At 50.7% G+C, this 22,017-nt stretch overlaps 1 protein-coding gene across 1 annotated transcript in view; it reads left to right on the top strand.

Annotated features, from left to right (window-relative positions):
- MAP6 (microtubule associated protein 6) overlaps window positions 1-16,759 on the top strand; it is a 70,363-nt gene extending 53,604 nt beyond the window's left edge. Inside the window, exons 3-4 of the mRNA XM_037522983.2 lie at window positions 297-493; window positions 15,627-16,759. Coding sequence (XP_037378880.1) covers window positions 297-493; window positions 15,627-16,611 — 1,182 coding nt within the window. The 3' untranslated portion in view covers window positions 16,612-16,759. The remainder of the gene's footprint in view (window positions 1-296; window positions 494-15,626) is intronic.
- The last annotated feature ends 5,258 nt before the right edge of the window (window positions 16,760-22,017 follow it).

Genomic DNA, 22,017 nt, shown 5'->3' with positions numbered 1-22,017 from the left:
AGGAGCAACAGATACTGCAAAATAGTAGCACAGTCCCCTGCTCTGTGGCCCAGGGGTGAGAGCTGTCAGGCGAGGGCCAACGTGGCCAGCCAGAGTGTAGCCAAAATGACTGACCGGGCCATTCAGACAGGAGAAGCCACATAAAGTATTCACCGAAAATACTTTGCACACTCCTCGGCATCACATTTTATCATTACTGCTGTCCTTTGATTAATCGTGTCTTCTCCTTAAATTCTCTCTCCCGTCCCTCTCCTTTTCTGTTTCTGTATCTGCGCTCTGTCTGTCTCTTCATGCAGGTGGAGAAACCTAGTGTTCAGAGTTCCAAACCAAAAAAGACCTCAGCGAGCCATAAGCCCCCAAGGAAGGCCAAAGACAAACAGGTGGTGTCGGGCCGGGCCGCCAAGAAAAAGAGCGCAGAGGCCCCCAGTGCCGCCCAACCCGACGACAAGGAGCAAAGTAAAGAGATGAACAATAAACTGGCTGAGGCGAAAGAGTAAATTTCACTGCACTTTCCTTTTCTTCTTCTCTCCTTTTTTTCTTTTTAACCGACCAACAAAAAGGCCACAAAATTGATTAGAGGCTTCTCATCTGCCTTGGCCCTGAGTGTTCCAGGAGCTCTTTGGCTTGGTTTCCTTTAATGCAGGAACTGGCTTCAAAGACTATGTGGCATGCTCCCTCTTTGAATCGAGACGCTCCTGGCCGAGCGTGGCCCCATGTTCACTCTGCAGGGCCCCTGGAACACCAGGAAGTGTTGCTGACTGGCCGTGCCCTCCTGCGCAGCTGAGGCTGCACGCTGCCCCGCAGGCCTCAGGGCGCAGGGCACTCCCAGTGGCTGCGAGAATGTTCTGGCCGTGCTTGGTAATACCTTAGGGTGTCCTCCTATCTTCCCCATAGTCTGTGTCAGTGGTCAGTTTTGAACTTGAGGCAAATGTGTTCTTTTCCAAATTCAGAGAGTTATCATGTGCTCTGGAAGCTCAACCTGGGAATTGTGGGAATATTTAAAAAACAAAAACAAAAACAAAAAACCTCAGCCTTAACGTCAATAAAATGAGTTGTCAAGGTTAAGTAACTTTTTCACAGAATCTTCTGTTAGAAGCGTGTGACTGCATTTAGATTTCTGTCTGTGGACTTTAAAGTGTGTATCAAGTAATAGATATGCCACTGATGACTAAAACTAGGTCAGGGTAAAAAGGCTAGGCATTGTAAGTACATTCTAGACGTCATAGGAAGATGACAAAAATGAGGGAATCGTGTTCCTCTGATTTCCCTCCACAGACTGCCTAACCAGTGCTGCCCACTTTGCAGAGCAGCTGGTTCCAGGTGACTGAGGAAGAAAGCTCAAGGTGTAGGGATAGTGCATTTAGAATGTGACTTTCTTGCTTCTGAGGAACGTGAGGTGGGATGTAGAGGTAGTTGGCAGGTGTGGTGGTGTTTGCTCTCCCTTCCTGAGCTGCCCTTGCTCTGTTCCTCGGGAAGAACAGAGGATGCCCAGCTTCAGGTTATGGGAGACGCCTTGTGACTTAGCTCAAGACTAGGAGAGTTCCCTGCTCGTGATTAGCAAGGACTTTTGACCTCATTCATGAATAAAAGCTCTCGATGTTTATATGTCACGTGTTGTGTCGCCAGGCCCCAGTGGTGGCAGGTGCCCCCTTAGCTGTGCTAGAGTTGTGCTGTAGGCATTAGTCAGAGAGTTGTTGTGAAAAGTCCCCCAGTGCTAGTGAGGGAACCCAACATAGCTACAGAAAAGTTACAATTGCAAATATAAAGCCTTGTGACATGTATATCACTCAGTATGCTTTATTTCTTATGTCTATAAAGTCCTTACTGTTGCCGGCATCCTGAAATGACTGGGCAGTTTCATGACGCCGAGCCTCTGCTCAGGCTTACTGTTCTTCTGTATGAAAATGGCGCAGCGTGAAGCTTCCAGTGTTCCTTGCCGTGGAAGCCCCTGTGGGTCCTTCCAGTTTGGAGGAAACAAACCCTCAGTGAGCTCTCTTGTGTTCTGGCCATTGAAGCTGCAGTCTTCCATTCTACCATTTTGTTTGTCACCATGGGGCTGATTGAGAAGTATTTTGCAAATGAATTCAGTGTGCAGATGCGGGCTGTGTTTCTGAAGAGAAGAGGAATGGTAGAATCATGGTGCTCAGCCAGCCTGCTGCCATCTTCCTTTCTGTCTCAGGGTCTGGGACTGTGAGGAAAGAGAAGCACTGAAGGTAGAAAACGTTAGTGATTTCAGTGTTTATGAATCACAAATTTGGAATGTCTGTCTGGAAGTGACTAGAGTAGACCTCTGTACCGGTTCCAGCTGTTTGTTAGTGAATCTTAACATGAACCAGAGAACTCTCTCAAAGTGATGGAAACTTCTTCCAGAGAAGTTGCCTGTGTATGTTTCTTCTGTCCAGATCCCGGCATCAGTCAGACATGCTGAGGGTAGCCACCATTTGGATTTTTCCATAGACAAGACATACCTTTTTTGAGGATCAAGTAAATGAAAGCTTACAACATGCAGGAAAGCATTCATTCCATTCATTGAATGCCTGCAGGCCAGACTCAGTGCTAGACATGATGGGCAGTGTAAAGAAATCTGTCTCCACAGAAACACAGCTGGTACCTGGGAGTCCATCCTGTTTGTGTTGCCCAAATTGTAGTTTCCTTCTCACCTTGCAGCGCCAGCCCTGCTCACCTTGCTGTCTCCTACCTGATCCACCTGGGACTGTAGCTGACCTATATGAAAGCTTTTTTGGCTCCTTAGTGTCCCCGTCCTTTTAACAGCCCCCAACCAAGAAGACCCTATTTGTAGTTCACTTTGACTCTTGAATGTGTCCCTTCACTGGCAAGAAACTTCCTTTGATTTCTACTGTTTACAAATAAAACTCAGCCAGTCTCACTCCGTATCCCAGACAACTGATTGAAACTGATTGCAGTTTCACAAGCAGTGTTTTGGTTTTGCCTTTCTGAAGGTACCAAGCTTCTAATGCCTGCTCTACCCATTTTTGTACACTGCCCTGGCCAGAGGGCCAGGACTGAAGCTTTCCCACTGTCTGCTTCACTTGCCTGCAAAAATAATCCCAAAGCAGTGCATTAGCTCCCCAAAGCTTTCTGTCAACTGCCGGTGCTCGCATTCAGTCTGTTTTACCTTTGCCTCTCCAAGGCAGACAGGAAGTGTCTAATAATCACTTTGTGGCCTGGATTTTGTTGCATACCGCAGATTGTCTATGTAACGTGTAGCGCACACCTCTCTTGGTGCTATTTCATTTCTGCTGTTAGTAAGACAATGACAAAAATATTCATGTATAGCCAATTGATTGTGACGTGCTTGTGGTCTGTGCTTGCTCAGAAACAAACAAACAAACAAACAGTTTTTCCAATTATAAATAAATGCTAAAGACGAACAACACTTTCTTGATCTTATTTCCTTGGTAAGGCCCCGCTGAGTAAGTGAAGGGACCAACTTTTGCCATTTGAGTGGTTGCCGGGGGTTCTCCATAATGCAGCTTCACTCTTTTAGATTGCCTCTCAGATACTAATTGCAAGCAGTCAGAGCTAAGTGTTGGGGAAGGAGAAGATGGACCGGGAGATCCACTGGCCAACAAGGTAGTGTAACGTTTTGATCCCATGTTGCTGGGGATGAGTGACCGCCCGTGCCAGCGCTGCCTCGCTTCCCTGGAGGTTGACCTCTGCCTCTCCACCTGCCCTGTCAACCTGCAGAACAACGGTTCTGGCTTTTTCTCCTCCCAAAGGATGCAGAGATGCCTTTACTTATTGAATCTAGTCATGAGGCTCCACCCTCCAGCGTCTGGCTCACTGTGGGGGTTATCTGGGTGATGGCCTTGTGTGTGCTTATCATGGGCGCGTAGACTCCGTCACAAGAGAGGCCCAGATAAGGTAGAACAGAATAGGTAGCTGGGAGCACAGACGAAGGACAGGTTTCTTCCTACCAGGTGGGGACCCAAAGGCTTCCTGGCAGAGGGACCTTTGGAGAGGTGGTGGGGAGTGGGTACGCAGGGGCAGGCCCACAGGCAGGTGAGTAAACAGGATAGAAATGTCACAGCTAGGGACAGGTTTGCCTATTCTGATCCTTCTGCTAAAGTGAGACACAAAAGATTCTTTTGTATGGGGTTCCTCTTCCTTTTTCCAACATATGTTGAATAAATACCTACTATGTGCTAGGCATTGTGTAAGCACTAGGGAAGCCAGGATGACAGAAATCCCGCCTCTGGTCACAATGCGGCACGAAGGAGGAATCCATACTAGCTGGTTCCATGGAGCAGGGAGGACGTCAGTGGATAGGTAGGTGATGACCCCATGACCAAGGCATGCCAGACAGAGGTTGCTGCGTGAGCAAAGGCATAGTGAGCGCAACACCAGGTGAGCTCAGGTCCCAGGGGAGCAGTTCACTTGGGAAGGGTCAAGGCCAAGGGTGGAGAGTGGCAGAACTGTCATGAGAAGTCCTGTGCCACGTGAGTGGGCGGCCGCTGACTGGGGTCTCCATTCCATGTACCAGATTGCACCCCCTCCTGTGCATGCTCCCTACCATCATGCTTCTTGCCTCAGCCCCACGTCGGGTAACAAGCGCAGGCCCTCTCTTACTCTGGGCTCGGAGCTCTTGGCTGGGACTTTTATTCTATTGCTGGTCCCAAATTTCTGGGCTTTGGGGGGAGCAGTGGTCAGAATCAATCAAATGTCATATATAAGAAAAATCACAATATATTTGTCTTCCAGATGAGTAGAAAACATTCTGCACATCTGCCTGTTTTTGTATAAGGCAGAAAACACAAAATACTGTTCAGTAAATTAAATAAACTGATAAAAAAAAGTATACTGTTCAGATCACTTAAAGTTTGTTTTGATCAAAACCAACAATTGAGAAAGGTAGAAAGATAGGAAAAAGCAGAAAGGTAGAAATAGAGGCAGAGCTAGAAAAAGACACACAGAAAAACACACATATGAGGACACTGAGAACAACCTGAGAGAAGGTGAGATCCATTTCAAACGAGTGGGCCCAACCCTCTCCACTTGCAGACGCAGGCTTGTGAGCCAAACCTCTGCCATGTCGCTGCCACTTGACGTGTAGACCTTCCTAGCAGCTGGGCCAGTCTAGAATTCCCATCAGAACAGAATTAACATCATGACATGTTCTGTTCTTTGTCCCATGGCTCCTGGTTACCAGAGCAGTGCACTCGGACAAGTCACGAGGTTCGAGAATGGAAATCAGTGCTGGCTTGGCAGCCCTGTGTTCACTAACCTCCGTGTGTCCTCCTCCGAAAACGGAGACATTAATACCTGCTGCCTCAAAGGAGAGCAGTGAGGATGAAATGGACTGATGGCTCTAGGGGACCCACAGGCTACACAAAGCACAGGTCATTTCCTCCTTCCCTTGCAGTACGTGAAGGGCCTGCGTCCGCCATCAGCGTCACTGTGAGCGATCTCCGACAATACATGAAGTTGACTGAGGCAAACACTTTGAGAAGATCACTTTGAAGGAATCCCAGCTGTTGAATTACCTGGCCCACAAACCTAAAGATTATGTTGTATCATTTTACACATACTGCTTACAAAGCATTTCTGTGCTGTTCCATTGACCCTTCCTCATGCTCTAGAGCAAGTGTGTGGCCAGGTAACAGGCAGGAGAACTCAGCAAGGAGGGGCACCTGCTAGCTCAGCCTGTCTCTGAAAGAAGGAAGCAGGGAGCTCCACAGCATGACCTGTTTCTCTCCTTTGCCCGAGAGAGCAGATCCTGGGCAGCCCAAGTGAACAGTTTCAGACAAGTTGTACTCGTAACTAGAATCACACCCACACCTCACAGTGCCCACACCTTAACCCATTCTTAACCCACACCTCACAGTGCCACAGTCTGGTTCGGCTATTGCAGGCCCTCCAGCAGGCTTTTCTGAAGTATCCTCTTTAAATATTGGGGCCCAGAGACAAAGGGGAAATAAGCTGATCAGGTCTTCACACACAACTGGCTCAGTCATCTGGTCATCTGACTGAATTAACCAACTGTCTCAACCAAATATACAGGTTTTCTCATTTGAGTACTAAATTGACTGACTGGGTGACTGAAATGCATGGGTATCAAATATATAATAATCCAACAAATTGTTTACTTATAAGAAATACACTTGGGACTGGAAGTACCAAGATCAAACTTGTGTCCCTTACCTGAGGCATTGGGTCAAAGACAGCCATTTTGTGCATTTTATTTCAAAGTGGAACTAAGCTTACATTTCTGTCCTTTGTCTTCATAAAAGTGGCCTCAACCACTGTTAACTGTCTCAACCCAGATATCTTATGTGGGCAGGCGAGCTTGAGCTTCGGGGGCGCTGAGATAAAGTTAAACCACTGCTACTGGTTTAAACCACCAGAGGGACCTTTAGAATATGCAAATCTGTTGCACCCTGCTTTAAACCATCCGTGGGCTCCTCCAGGCCTACAGAAGCTTATTGTCCCCTCAGTGCACCATGCTGCTTCTCACCACATGCCTTTACCCACGCTGCCCCACCTACTCAGATTGCCCTTCTCCTGCTTCTCCACCTGGCTAACTCATCCTTCAAGACTCCGCTCAGGGGACAGCTCCAGGAAAACTTCCCCGCACCTCCCAGGCTGGGTAAGATGCTCCCTGTGTGTCTTCCTCATGGAACTCACCACATGTACTGTCATCCACTCATGCGTGTGTCCCCGCCCAGCGACTGTGCCCCCCAAGGACGAGGGTCAGGCCCTTCTCTGTTCATCTCTGTAGCCCTAGCTCCTGGCCCACTGCCTACCACAGAGAATGGCTTCTGAATTGTATGTTAAATGAGTAATGAGTGAGCGAATGAATGTCTGTATTCACCATCTGCCTCCACATTCACCACGGTGTCGCCACAAGGCTTTATTCTGCCTGACAACTAGCGCTGTTCACATGAAGGGGTGGCTTAGAGAGAGCCCACAGGAACAGCAGAGCACAGGGCAGTCAACGGCTGCTTTCATAATGGCCAGCCTTGGCACCAGCTCAGCTCGCTACATTTCCTTAAGAGTTTTGAGCCACATTTCTTTAAGAGTTTTGACTTCAAAAAATCATAGACTCCATAACAGAGTCATCTTAAGAGGCTGGCTAAGCCCACCCCCTTAACGGTGCAGAGCTCCTAACCCACAAGAGTGGAGAGGCATCCTGCCAAGGGCTCGTCATAGGAAGGGGGCTCAGCTGTCCCAAGCCAGCAGACCTGGTTCTAAATTCCAGCACTACCATTTACTAGCTGTGTGACCTTGGCTGAGTCTGAATTTCTTTGAGCCTCAAAGAGATAGCAGTGACACAAGTATCCATCACTGTCCAAATCTTATTTGGTTCCCAAATTCAGGAGGTGTTAGATCAACAAGGGATAAGTTGTTATTCAAATCTGTTTGGTTCCACAGTTGGGGAGAGTAGGTTGGAAGAAGTTCTGATAGCTGGGGATTCCTATTTCTAAATCACAGGACTATCCTGAGGGGCCACCGAGGATGCAAGGGAAGTCCTTTGTAAAGTGCAGTGGAGCACACTGGTGATCGTGAGTTTTATGGATAATTTTGCTGACTGCCACTTCCCCCTTACTTACCACCCTTGGTCCCAAACAGTGTGGTAGTTGGAACTACGTGTGGTAAAGCCACTTCCTCTGCCACCCCCCTGCTCCCGCAGCCCTCTCCTCCCCCTCCCCTGCTCTCCCCAGCCTTCCCTGGTGAGGATTCCATTCTTGCAGTCACACACTCGTTTTCACTCATCTCCTCTGAGCAGATGAAACCAATTTTGATTAATTGCTCAAGATCCCATCCTTTGCTTTAGATGGGGTGGGGAGGAGGAGAGGAATGATTGTTCCCAGGAGCTCAGAGCTAGACAGGAATTGAACCATCCCTGTCTGGTGACCTTAGTCCAGCACTTTATGACATTCAAGTGGTCATTAGCAGGATCATCAGATTCCTGGAAGCCCACGGAGACAGACAGCTATGCCCTTGACGTTGCCTTCTTGGTGTTAAAACAACAAAGGATGCTTTTTAAAATAGAATCCAACTGGGAATCTATGTCCTTCATACCAGTTAGTATCCAGAAAAGGTACTTAGTAGCAAAAAGAAAAATTCAACAACATCGCAAACATAACCAGCTAGCCACCTAGCACAGCCATTTACCTGAACCTCAGAGAACACATCTGCTTAGAGGAACCCAGAACAGTGGAGAAAAACCATGAACCTGTGCTTCCACTTTCGTAAAATGCAGACTTGGCATAGCCCAGGGGAAGGAGTGAATATTTGGTCTTCACACACTTGTCATTTAATCCTCACGATAGTGCTAAAGAATATGTAGGTATCATCCCCATTTACAGATAAAGAAATGAAGACTCAGTCATTAAATATTAAGTCACACAACTTGTAAGAGCCAGTATTTGAAGTCAGGTTTGGGTGAGGAGACCCATTCTTTCTCCAGTACCTGGGACCATCTCTAGGATTCCTGTGGTAGGAAGATGTGCCTCCTGCTGAAATAGCAGCATCTCCATTCCAGCCCTTCCTTGCTCTCAAATCTAGGCGACTCTAAGCACTCTTTTTGCTCTGAAATGAGCTAGGTGAAGGTCACGGAGGCTGAGTTTTATCAGCATAGTTATTACTCCCTTTCCCCCATCTCTAGGCCAGAATTAAGCCTTGTGGTGGCAACATTTTCCCTAGCTGGGTCCTAGCTGCTCCTATGCTGACGAGTCACATCTGGGAGGCCTCTGTGTGACCCGGGCTGGTAGACCCATAGGCAGCCCGACAGGTAGGGCTTCTGGGTGGGGGCAGGTGGGCACTCTTAGAGCAGGATGTGGCTGCTTTCTGGGACTATCTTCTTTGCCAGAGTCTGTTGACTGCCAGGAGGTAACCTAGGGGCCCTTGTGTAGTAGATTCAAGAGGGGCCAAAGAGGGCGGGGCTGGTTGTTGGGGACCTGGTGCCCAGAGGGGCAACACTCTCATGAGCTGCTTTGGGGAGCTCAGAGGTTGGGACCTGCAGAAGTCAGTCAGTTGGAGTCATCTCTAGGCTGATCCAGTTCAGACATCTGCAGACAAATTTGCTATCTCTATGGTAGAAGTCACACTCGTGAGGGATGTTGTCATAGGCAGGAAAGAGCATGACAGAAATTCTGCCATCCTGGGTTATGGTCCTGACATAGCCACAAACTGACTGTGGGACCTTAGTCAACTTAGTCCCATCTGAGCCACATTTCCAACTCTGGGAAAACGAGGGTTTGGGTGAGCCCTGTCCACCTGGCAGATAGGGCTGCTGTGAGAATGCAGTGTGCCACATTGTGCGTGTGTATGAAGTCCTCTCAGAAGCCATGGAGAGGTCACAGTGTGGGAGGACAAAAAAGGTGCTAAGGCAGTTAAAAATAGGAAAATGTGTGTGTGTCCCATAAACATGGTGGTTGGAATTGGATCTTGTGCAAATTATTTTGGGAATTTCTCATGTAGGATGGAGGTCTCCTGCTATGTGCTGCCCCCTCACGAGGGCTCTCTGGTTCTCTGCACTTTAGTGGCCTGGAGCATAGGTTTGTTGTATGTCTGTGGAAGGAAGGAGAGAGGGGGCACGGGGAGGAGAGATGAAACATGTGGTCCCTACCCTCAAAGAGCCAGACTAGAGAGGCAGCTTCAAAATAGTTTCTACTCAGGTTGTAGGGGCTGCTTCGAGGGCCCAAGGGCTGGGCTGGGTGGGGAGGGTTTGGGGAGCTGCTTTGGGAACTAAGGAAGAGGACTATCCCCAGGTCAGAGGTGATTCCACTAGGGAAGTGACCTTGGGTCTGAATCTTCAGTGGCTGCTAGGCCCGTGAGGGGAGGAGGTGGTATTTGGGGGCAGCGCAGATGTGCCTGAGAGAAAGCTGAAGCAGCTGAGGCTCTATCAGTAGAGGCACAGACACCAGGAAATAGGCTGTGTGTCTGCTTGGATCTCACCTGCAATACCACTTGCCGCTCTGCCAGGTGCTGCCATGAGCCAGACACTAGATACTGGTGATAAAGTGGGGAACGGAACACAGCCCGCGGACTAGCAGGGAGGCAGCGAGTCATCCAACACCACGATGACTGCTAAAATAGAGGCTCCCACTGCGGCTGTGGGGGCGGGAGATGTGAGCGACAGTTCTTGTTTTGAGAACGCCCTGTCTCCTGCAGATTCTTCCTGAGAGCCAAGGGCCTTTCAAAGCTGGCTTCCTTGGCACCTCCCCAGAGCTGGTTCCCATAACTGTTGGGAGACGTTGTGTCTGGGAGCCGTGGGCGTCTTACAGGGCCCACGCGGGCAGAAAGGAGGACAAAGCCATGAGACCACCCTGTCTACTACCTGCCTCCCCTCCCCGTCTCTCCTGCCTGCCTTGGCTCCGTGTCGGGAGGCCTGGCACAGCTGCTTGTCCACTCTGCGGCGGATCTCCCTCAATAGGGTAACAGACTTGGACTAAATCACCAAGTCCCTCTGTGGAACTAACATTTACTAACATCACCTGTACTTCGGAGGTTATACTGTGAGTGTTCACGATAACAATTCTCCCTGGAAGACAATCCTCATTTTATAGATAGAGAAACTGAGACTGGGAGACTGGCATGAACATGATGACACCCCATGACTGGAATGGAGCGGGGTCAGCATTTGAACCCTGCTCTACTGGCCTCCACCCCAGTCCGTGGCCTTTCTCCTCCAGCAGACTGCTCTTTCCATCTGGAAAGAGTTCTGTGCGGAAACGCTGAGCACCAAGCCTGGCCCGTGGTGATTGCTCAGGAGATAGGAATCTCTTTCTTCCTCAGGGCTGTGCCAACCTGTGGAGACAGAGGCTCCAAGGGCCCAGACTAAGAGCAACGGCCCAGCTCTGGTTACTTTGATGGCACAGCAGGAGATAGTCTGGGGAGGAAAACCTGCAAGGGCAGATGATGGGATTAGAATTATGTTTGAGGGCAGGAATCAGCAGGAGGGAATGAAGTCCTTTTTCCAGACCGCCTCAGGCGGGGCTGAATAATCCTGCCTCCAGACTCTGATAAAACTTGGATCCAAAGTCAGTGTGTGCCTGGGAGGTATCACCTCTCTCCATGGAAATAGGAAGGACAGAAAACAAAGCGTCCAGGGTTCAGGATGTCGGGTGTACCCTCAATATTAAATCTTGCAAATAGGAACCTGGCACAGAAGAGGTTCTCACTTATTCATTTAGTCACACACTCACCAGGTGTGCGGGCAGGACCTGGCCTGGACCAGGCACTGTTTTAGGTGCAGAGGATGCGATGAGGTGTAAAGCTGCCATGGTCCCTAGACTCTGAAGACTTCAACCTAGTAGGGGAAACATTAACCTCAAAGAAGGCACAAATACCTCTGAGAAGGAGAAGGGTCTGAGAGGGTGCCAGGGACCAGGAGAGCCTAGAGCAGGGGACCCAGTTATTTCTGCAGGTTCAGGGCCGGCATCCCTGGGAAAATGCTCCAGTGCTGAGAGATGGAGGATAAGGATCAACCAGAGGAAGAGGGAGCAAGAGAAAGTCTAGGAAGAGACAACAGCATGTGCAAAAGCCCTAAATGGAAAGGAGCAGGGCACACTGAGGATCAGGCGTCCTGGGTGGCAGGGCACATAGAGCCAGGCAGGCTGTGGAGCAACCTGCTCTGCCAGGTAACAGTTTTCATTTCAGGGCAAGGAGAAGCCACTAAGAGCTGTGAACAAGGAAGGGATTTGCTGTTTTGAAAGCGCCTCCTGGTTTCTGTCTGAAGAATGGCTGAAGGAGGAATAGGGCGTGCGAGTCAGGGGGCTGTCACAGCGGTGATGGCACGGCCGGTGCAGGGAGGTGGAACAGTCCAGCGGTAAATATGAGGAGCTGAAGTATGATTCTTGGTCGATTGCGTGAAGGGTTTGCGGGAGAGAGGAGCAAGGCCTGATGTGGGGCTTCTCACTGGGGCCAGGAGGCCAAGGGGTAAATAATGAACCAGGTTTTAACGGGAATCATTTGTAAGTCCTCCTGCTTAAACTTCTTGCTTCCAGGTTCTATGCCAGGCATTGGGGCTGCAGGGGAGGAAGATGGCCCCTGCCTCCAGGGAGCTCAGGGTATATTGGGGGAAACCCTAGATGTGACTGGGGTACCTATCCATGTGGGGAGAGAGACTATAAAATGGTGAAGAGACATATCCAGAGGTCCTTGTGAGAGTGGGATCTGAGCTGAGCCTTTAAGGACGGACAGGGTAAAGTGGGTAAAAGAGGACAATCCAGGAAGCAGGAAAAGAAACAAAATGTTAGGAATGTATACAATGCATTGGGTGACCCCCACAGTGCAAGGAGGGTGAGGCTGCAGGCAGGTGCCACCACCCCTGCCTTCCTCCGGGACTGCTGGCAGGGAGCTGAGCGTGTGTGTGTTTAGTTAACTGTTACAACAGTTTGCACTTAGTAGTGCACTTATTCAGGTGAGGCACCCGAGCACCCTACAAATACCAAGAAAAATGATTTCAGATCCCTGCCTAATAGGATCATATGATCCTCTGTTGTAAAAGTCCCTGACGTTCATATTGTTATCCCCATTTTACAGGTGGAGAAACTAGTCTGTTGTAGTCGAGATCCCAAGATCTTGCAGGCAAGAGCAGTACCGAAGCAAAGTCCAGAGGGTTATTCTGGTTCCTGAGAGGGTACACAGGCTGGGGGATAGAAAGGGTCTGTGTCCCAAGCTGTCTTGAGATGTTCTGCAGCTGGCTCAGCTGGCTTAGCTGGCTCAGGGCACCAGATTTGGATGAGCACCCAAAGACCGCGGGCCTGTGGGCTGAGCCAGAATGAATCAGCCCACCTGCACTCACTGTGTGTTTGGCTTCCACCCTGGGGCATGGCTTTGTCTCATCCACACAGAGGGCACTGAAGGGCAGCCTCTGCCAGCCTTACTGGGCGTGAGGACATTTCATAGATGGGAGACTGGCAGGGCACTGTGGAGCCAAAGGATGCCCAGTGAGTGTCAGTGAGAATTTTATGTTGCCCTTAAGCGTGGTGTGTTCATAGGAAAACCAGCCAAGTCTATTTTGATCTTAAAAATGAATGCTTAATTTATAAAAGTGACAAATTTTGAAATCTAGTAAAATGTAATAGTCTCTTTGATAGGGCAGTTTTATAACTTAATTCCCCTAAATAGTTAAACTTAGATTATAAATAAAATAAGCTTAAAAGTATGATGACTATTGGGTTGTCATAAAAGTTCCATCATTGTTTACAAATTTTATAAAACTGTCTTGTATCTTCCAATTATGTCTAAATTAATGATTCCATTACACATTTTATGTTGGAATCACAATACTAATTTGCTAGATATTCTAATATGCAAGATTATTTTAAACAGTACTAAAGCCTCACAGATTTTTCCTAAATTTAATATCTAAAAAGGTAATGTTTTGGATCTTAATTCTAAACTTTCCCCGGATTAAAGACACTTACTCATGAAGGACACAAGTTTACTAACCCAAGCAATAAAGTATTATATATTCAAGCCAGTTTGGGGTTAGCTCACAGCTGGTTGATAGTGCTTATGAAACAGAAATTGGGGGGCTGGCTTGGGAGCCCCAAGGAAACATCCAAGGGAATCTATTTTGCCACCCATGCTGTAGGGCTGGCCTTCTTTTTAATCTCTGCGTCAGCAGGAGATGCTGAATCCCTGTCCTGTCAATAGGGGAGGTTTTGCAACCCAAGATCCTGAGATTAAGTGAAGCCCTGGTCACTTCTTTTGTCCCCTGCCTTAACCTCCTCACCCCTTTAAGACAACCCAACCCAGGTCACTCATGACCTGACAAGATTCACCTAATCAGTCTCCTGCTTGAATCGATTCCTAATTAACTTTTATTTTTCTGCTCTGGCCAGTCCCCAAGTATTAGAGATATTTTAATACCACCCTTGGATTGTGCATGCTTCTAGTGGCTTCGCTTGGCTCTGTCTATAAACACTGAGATCCTACTGACGGTAGCCAGCTGTGATCATTTGGAAAGAGCAGCTGTGCTCTGTGTCACCCTGGGCCAGGGAGCCACCCAGACCCTCTCTGACCTCTGTGACATCAGAGACAACAGGAGGGACAGGATGATGGTGTGTGCCTCTGCTGAGAGATGTCAGTCCCCTAGTAGCTAAGGTGCTAAATAAAGCAAAAAGTTTCTGGATCAGGATGACATTTCAGAATAAAAATAGCCCAAGAGTGTATAAATTTACTTTTAAGTAAATAGAAAAAAAAATTGTAGTTGTAAAATGGCATGAGGTGCTCTGTGTACATGATGTCTAATCTGCATTCATGTCTAAGTAAATGTCATTATACACAATGAATAGATGACAAACTAGAAACCCACAGAGATTAAACCATAATGAGCTAAGAAAGTACTACAAATTGAGATCTTATTGGTCCAGCTTTAATAAGCATAGCCTAAAAGCTGATAGGAATTGTTTAAATGCTGAAGTGATCTTGTGCTTAAAGACTTGATTGGCCACAAAGTATAAAAGGGTAATAATTCCCCTGCAGTGAGCACCTACTCTGTGCCAGGCACTATGGGAAACAGCATAGGCCCTGGGAGCAGACAGACCATAGGGATGACATGCCTGCCTGCTTCCCAGGCTTGCTGGGTTGCTGCGTGGCTGAAACGAGCTTTGAAAAGGAAGGTGGTATGTGCTGTATGTGTGCAGAGGCCCGTTACACGGGCCAAGCGGCCACTCTGGAGTAGTGACTTTCAGCCTGACACTTGAGGAAGAAGTGTGCATTCTAACTAAGGCTGAGCCAGTCTGACTTCAGCAGTGTTTGCCTTGGGTGTCAGCGACGTCACCTGCTCCCCACTATGTGGCTGGGCCAAGGGATGGGCCGATGTCCAGAGTAAGGCAGGCGGAGCAGCCCCTGAGGACTCTGGTGAGAGGCTTGGTCTCTTGGCTGCAGAGAAATCAGCCTGGAAGCTTTGGAATAAGCAAGGGCCAGGGCCCAGGGGGTGCAGAGGAGCCAGAGTGGGGTAGAGTGAGGGGAACGAGGCCTCTTCACTGCTTAAATGGGGAGTCCAGCCAGCCATCTACCACAGGTGGGGTCAGTGGTGGTGGAGCAGACAGCAACGGGTGCATTGTCTTTAGGGAAATTTAAAGCAATAATAAGAGCAATTAAGAGCCTGTCTACTTTTTGTTATCCGTGCGCTGGCTGTTCTAAACTATGTCAGTGACGAAACACTTTCCTTGCTCCCGCTCCTTCTTTCTTAGCCTGTCATAGACCCCGACCCGTCCCCTTAACGAGAGGACCGGGCAAGCTTGGAGTCCATGAGGACAACGAAAGAGCTCTCTGGCCTACAGGGTCACCTGAGTGGATGGGCCCAGCCATCCCAAAGGAACAGGGGCCTGGGTGGAGTGTGGGATGGACAGACTGCGGGGTGCCTGCTGGAGGACCCTGAGTCCAATACTGCTATTGTCACCTGCGTGCCACCCTCTGTGCCACGTGCAAGTTATAATCAATTGGCAAGCACATTGAATGACTGCCCTCCCCCTGCACCCTGCGTTCTGTACGGAGGATATAGAAACCAGATTCTCCTCCCAGCTCTCCATCAGAGCTGCCCTGCCCAGGGTCCACTAGACTGAGACTTCTCAGGCAATCTGTGCCCTGCCCTATCCCTGTCTGAGTCCTGGCCCTCACAATGACCACCTCTCTCTCCTCTGCAGGAGCCAGGTGGAACCCACCAAGGATTCAAGTAAGAATCAAGGTCTTATAACCACAGAGCCAGACAAGGATCAAGGGCCTGTGGGTCTTGGGCCTCTGAAAGATCAAGGTCCTGTGAGCCAAGAGCCTCCAAAGGATCAAGGCCCCTCGATCCCAGGGCCTCTGAAGGATCAAGCTCCGATGGTCCCAGGGCCTCTGAAGGATCTAGGGCCTGTGATCCCAGCACCAGTTAAAGATCAAGAGCATGTGGCCCCTGCGCCTTTAAAGAATGAAGGTTCTGTGATCTCAGCACCAGTCAAGGACCACGGTTCCTTGGCCCCAGTGCCTCCAAAGAATCAAAGCCCTACAGTTCCAGCAAGAATTAAGGATCAAGTTTCCACTGTACCAGGGCCTCTGAAGGACCACAGTCCTGTGCTCCCAGCATCTGTCAAGGACCCCTCGGTCCCAGGGCCTCTGAAGGACCACGGTCCTGTGTTCCCAGCATCCGTCAAGGACCCCTTGGTCCCAGGGCCTCTGAAGGACCACGGTCCTGTGCTCCCAGCATCCATCAAGGACCCCTCGGTCCCAGGGCCTCTGAAGGACCAAAGGGCCATGATCATCGCGCCTGTGAAGAATGAAGGCCCTGTGCTCACTGAGCCTGTGGAGAGTCAAGGTGAAGCCCCAGAGCATCTAAAGGCTGCTATAAAGAATGAAGGCCCTGTGATCCCAGCACTAGTCAAACATCAAAGTCCCATGGTCCCAGAACCTCCGAGGAATCAAGGCCCTGTGGCCCCAGAGCCTCCGAGGAATCAAGTTCCCGTAATCCCGGTGCCTGTGAAAGGCCATGATCCTCTGGTGCCACCAGCAGCAAAGGACGAAGGTCCTGTGGTCCCCGAACCTCTGAAGACTCAAGGTCCCAAGGGTCCTCAGCTGCCTACGGTCTCACCCTCACCCCCAGTCATGATCCCAACTGCCCCCCAAGCAGAATATATTGAGGCTTCCCCTTGATGCTCTCCCCTTGACATGCCGAGAAAGGAGCCGGCAGTGAAAGTGCCCCCTCCCGGGGCAGTGAAGACACATATTTAATTTGCATGAAACATGTACCGTATAGTCTTGCTGGCATCTAATAAAACTGGTCCCTCTGGCTCAGCAATGTCTCCCTCTGCCTCCTTTTGAGTGTGTGTGTGTGTGTGTGTGTGTGTGTGTACACAAATGCACCTGTGTGGTGTGTATGTCTGTGTGCATGCAATGCACATTCCCAAGTGGGCATGAAGGACTTGCACTCACCCACCTGGGCCAGAGAAGTCTGAGAGATCTCCAGCGCCTGTGAGTTGCTGATATCACATGGGAGGAGACAGAAGAGGCCAGGAGATGGAGGACAAGACCCAGAGTGAGGCTGTGAGATAGGACGAGGCAGGGGTCACGTAAAGAAAAAATTCCCACTTCTCCTTTACACTCACGCTTATCACACTTCACTTCTGGCAAGATGTGTGCGCTTCACACACCAGGCAATTCTGTGACACCAGCTAGGTGTCCTATGACGTAAGTTGGCTCTGACGCTATCTGCCTGGAGAAGCAGCAGATCCTATAGATTAAAAGAGCAGTCCCATGAGACTGTCTCCCCAACTTCAGAGGTCGGCTGAAAGTCCAGAACGGCTGGCCAATTGGCTATAAATTGGGGTTTCCACAGTCCTATCTTATCCTTGGGTTCAGATAATTTGTTAGAATGAGTCACAGAACTTTGGGGAACACTAATGCTTACTGGTTTGTCTTAAAAGGATCTGATAAGGGATGGTGGAAGAGATGTACAGGGTAAGGCACAGGGGAAGGTATGGAGCATTGTTCCGGCCCTGACCAGGCATTCTGCCCTTCCAGAACTCCACGTGTTCAGCCAAAGACTGAACCAGGGGGCTAAACACCAATGCATACAGATCTCCCCCACAATTCGAAAGTACCATGTTCCTATTTGATATGATTTGATAGGTTCTTTTTGAATCTGGAAATGCTATTACTATTAATTTACATGGAAACATTTGTTAGTTTTCCCAGACTTTTCCTCAGCACTCACTTTGTGTCATGTTCAGTGCTGGACATTGGAATCACTAGGGTGAAAAGTCCCTGTCTTAGGATAATAAAATGCGGCATGGGAGGGGACTCTGGGACAAGTAAAGGCTTGGCTTTGAGAGGGCCATGAAGAGAGGACACCTGGTGGAGCAGTCAGGAAAGCCACAGATCAGGCAAGCGGGGCCGGGGTAGAAAGGGCACTAGGAGTGTGCTCCGGACCCTTCCAGAAGTCCTCGAATGAAAGGAGCCTAGTTTGCACGAGGGCGGGGCCAAGGGCTGTGGCAAGTCCTGGGCAGAAAACTGGGACCAGGCAGGGCACACCCATCTTCTAAACCCCAGGACCTCAGAGCGAGTCAGGGGGTCAATCCGTCAAGGGCCTGTTGGGCTGAAGCTTAGCCTTCGTCAGAGATGAGTCCCACGAGGATCCCACGGTGTGGGCCACACTAACCTCCCCTTTAAAGTCCAGTGCCCTCAGGCACTCAGGGTATTGATTGGGCAGAAAAGCTCTACCTGATGCCCCCACTAAACCTGCCCCCAGGGAAAACTACTCATTTAAGACGTGGGGTCCTTGGTATGAACACTGACCCCTTGTAAAGATATTTTGGTTTTTCTTTTAAAGGTTTTTTCTAAAGGTTCTCAGCTCGGTTCTTACAGAGAAATCATTATAGAAAGTGCTGATTACTTCCAGATAGTCCTGTTTTCTGAGTAACTAGCCCCAAGCCTGCCTTTTTACCCCAGTCCCAACTGTACTGGGTGGGGAGAGAGAGAGAGAGAGATGAGGTTTCTGTGTGGCCCAACACAGAGGTAGCCCTCAGAACTTGCTGCCATGATTTGTGACAGTCAGGACCTGCAGACAAGAAAGGCCACACTGAGGCTAAAGGAGGGGTGAGACATGTCTTATGTCTCTCCTGCTTTCGGTTCTCTAAGGCACTCACGGAGTCCTCCACATGCCCATCCCCACAGTCCAGTCACGGCACCATATCTGAGTTGAGGAACATCCAGAGGCCAACTGCAAGAGGCCATTGCCTACCTGGGCTCCCCGCTCCAGAGAGCTGCCTGGATAGAGGGCCTAGGAGTCAGCCAGAAGGAGAGTGTGGGCACTGAACTCCCCAGCAGCAGTCGGATAGACAGACAGGAAGAGAAGAGGTCCCAGTTCTAAGCTCTGGAGATATTTTATTTTTTATTATTATTTATTTTTCATTTTTTTTAAAGATTGATTTATTTATTTATACAAGCACTGGGCACAGTCAGAAGCGCTGGAGGGTGAGAGAATTCACCAGAGCCAGAGCGGGGAGCAGAACAGGCAGACTGATGAAATACACTGCTGAGGGGAGCAGCGAGCAGCAGGAGAGGTCCACGTGCCAAGTGGGACCCTCACCCGGTGCCCGGGGATTGAACCGGCACTGCAGAGGCTGCAGGCAGCTTAGCAACCCAGCGCTCAACCACTGCGCCACCGGGGAGGCCCTCTGGAGATTTTTTAATGGACAGGAAGAGAAATGTACAAAGGCCGCTGGTTCAAAGCTGTGAGGAGAAACCAGGGATCTGTGGTGCCAGGGGAGATTCAAGGTGAGTGATGCCTAGTGTCAAAAGCTGAGAAGGTCCCCATGAGGACCAAAAGGTGGTGGCTGGATTTAGCAGCTTTGCTTGGGAGAAGGCAGACATGGGCTCCAGCCAGCTGCCTCAATGTCTTCATTTGTAAGACTGTTGTCATTATTAGGCAGACTGATTGGGCACCCCAAGGCCCCCAAACCTTCCTGCTCTAAATGGGTTCTGCCATTTGTCACATAAAGAGAAAATACACTCTTCCTGCATAAAACCTTCAATAGGAAAAAAACAAACAAACTTTAACACGATTACTGTGCAACAGAAAAGAAAGAATGTAGTTAAAAAATAGTTTCCCCATGAAACACCCAAAGTTTCCCACCCCCTCGTGTGTAAATGCCCAACCAAACCGGGTAGGCCCAAAGCAGGACCACCCAAGCCCAAAAGCTGGCCACCGTCTAAGGTACCTCCATCTTTTGGGGACCCATAGAAAGGGGCCAAAGGGGCCTGGCAAGTCTCGAAGGAAAACAACAAAATCAAAACACAAGTCAAGAGAAAGGCTGCCGCTGTAAGATCCCCTCCCGCCACCCCATCTCTGTCACTTTCAGGTGTACCCATCCCTGCCCCCCAAGTCCCTGGTACAGGGCCGAGGCTGAGAAGCGGGGTCTTCCTGCCTTCTCCCTCACCCCTCTTTAGCCCCCCCCCAAGTTCTTTTCCCAGCCTTTTCCAGCTTCTCCCTTGGGTGCGGGAGGGAACCCCCCTTTCCATGGGGCGTACACTGCCACAGCCTGACAATGACACACACTCAAGCAGAAAGCCTGGGGGTAAGCTGCAGACCCGCCTCCCCCTTTACGGCCTGGTCACCCCGCGGAGGAAGGTCCAGGAGAGGCAATTGCACAGACAGGCGAGAAGGAGCCGGACTCTGGGCCCTTCTCGCGGCGCCTCGTTTCTGCCCGGGTTCTTCCCGGCCCCTCCCCGCGCCCGTCATCCCCATGCACCCCTGTCCCTCCCGGAGCCCCAGGACCCCGAGAAAGGGGGGTTGGGGGGGCGGCGGGGGGCCTCTCAGGGTCACTCCCGGGTGGTCGAGCGTCTGAATCTGCATCTTAGAGGGGATCCCAAAGATGCCCAGACTCCGCCCGGACCCTCCGCCCCCCGGAACCTGCCTCTGGGCTCAGAGTCTTATTCCCGGGGATCCACCCCTCCCCGATCGCGGTCTCTCTGGCACACCCTGTACCCCCGACCCGGGTGGGGGGCTCTAGTGCCGGGGCAGCCGGGCCCCGCGGGGCCGCGAGGCGCGAGGTCCGTCTCAGGAGCATTAGCAGGGCCTCGCCCCGCGCCCCCCGCGCCCCACGCCCCCCCGCGCGCCCCGCGCCATCGGGGAGGCTGCGCCACCTGCAGGCCGGCTCGGGCGACCTCTGGGAGCGCCCGCGAGGCCTCCCTGGAGCCCCTGGGGGTGCGGGGATTTTACTCTTTCCTCACACACTGATCCCTTCACCTAACCAGCCTGCCTGGCACCCTGCACCGCCTTGGCCACTGACATTTGGGGTGCAGCGAAGAGACGGCCCGTGAGGATCGAGGGAGGCACTAGGAGCCAGGTCCCCCTGGAGCAGTACCCTCGCGAGTCCAGAGCAAGGAGTGGGGGACACTTTGGTTAGCCCACTTCTCAGAAAGGCGGAAACCCCAACCTTCCACTTCCAATCGTCACCAAGACCAGCCCCCTCTACCTGCTCAACAAAGAGCAAATCTGACCCTTCCCCCATCTCTACGGACACCCCCTGTTACCTCACACAGCACAATTTGTAATTCTATTTTTTTTTAAATAGAGGCATGTTTTATTTATTTATTTATTTGTTTGTTTGTTTGTTTGTTTATACATGCCCTGGGTACAGTCAGAAGCGCGCGGGAGGGTGAGAGAATTCACCAGAGCCAGAGCGGGGAGCAGAGCAGGCAGAAGGACCGAAGTACACTGCTGAGGGGAGCAGCGGGCGGCAGGAGAGGTCTGCGCGCCATGTGGGACCCTCCTCCGGTGGCCGGGGAGCAGCCGGGGATCGAACCGGCGCTGCACAAGCTGCGGGCAGCTTTGCAACCCAGCGCTCAACCGCTGCGCCACCGGGGAGGCCCCTATTTGTAATTCTAAATGTCAATCGCATCACAGCCCTCAGGGCGTAAGAAATGTGGCCTTTCCTTTTGGTAAATCGAATCAGATCTAGCTGCAGTCCCCTTCTCTCAAGGCCAGAGCTGCAGGAACTGTAACATTAGTCACTTTCCTGGAGCCTCACCCCAGCTCTGGGGCCCGACACAATTCCAGGAACTTGGAGCATCTTGAAAAGACACGGAAGTTGTCACTATGGCCCACCTCAGGGCAAGCCAGGGGGCGCTGGCAGCCTCACCCTAGGCCAGGGAAGTCCAAAGCCTGCCCAGGAGGGCTGTTCCTGCAGTTTCCTCAGGCACCCTTGTAGCAGACTCATGGCTGGGCCCATCCCTCAGAGGCCCGGTAATCTAGGCCCCTAACCCCCTACCCATTCAGCACAGACCCCTCCCCAAGTCAGTCCATTCTATTCCCTCATCCTTCAGAGTGCCACACTTTAGGGCCTCCCTGGTGGCCCAGGGATTAAAGACAGCTATCAAGCTACCATTAGCCACTGCAGTACCAGTTCCATCCCCAGCCAGGGAGCTACCCACATGGGCCAGCAGACCTCTCCTGTCTCACCTGCTGCTCCCCTCAGCAGTGTATTTCAGTCAATCCACCTGTTCTGCTCCCACTTTCTCTGGTAAGTCCTCTCAACACCTCCCCCAACTATGGTCTAC

This window comes from Talpa occidentalis, unplaced genomic scaffold (genome assembly GCF_014898055.3).
Source record: "Talpa occidentalis isolate TD23 unplaced genomic scaffold, MPIMG_talOcc4v2.1 talOcc4.3, whole genome shotgun sequence".
In the NCBI taxonomy this organism is placed as follows: Eukaryota; Metazoa; Chordata; class Mammalia; order Eulipotyphla; family Talpidae; genus Talpa; species Talpa occidentalis.
This window is presented reverse-complemented; position numbering and strand designations above follow the sequence as displayed.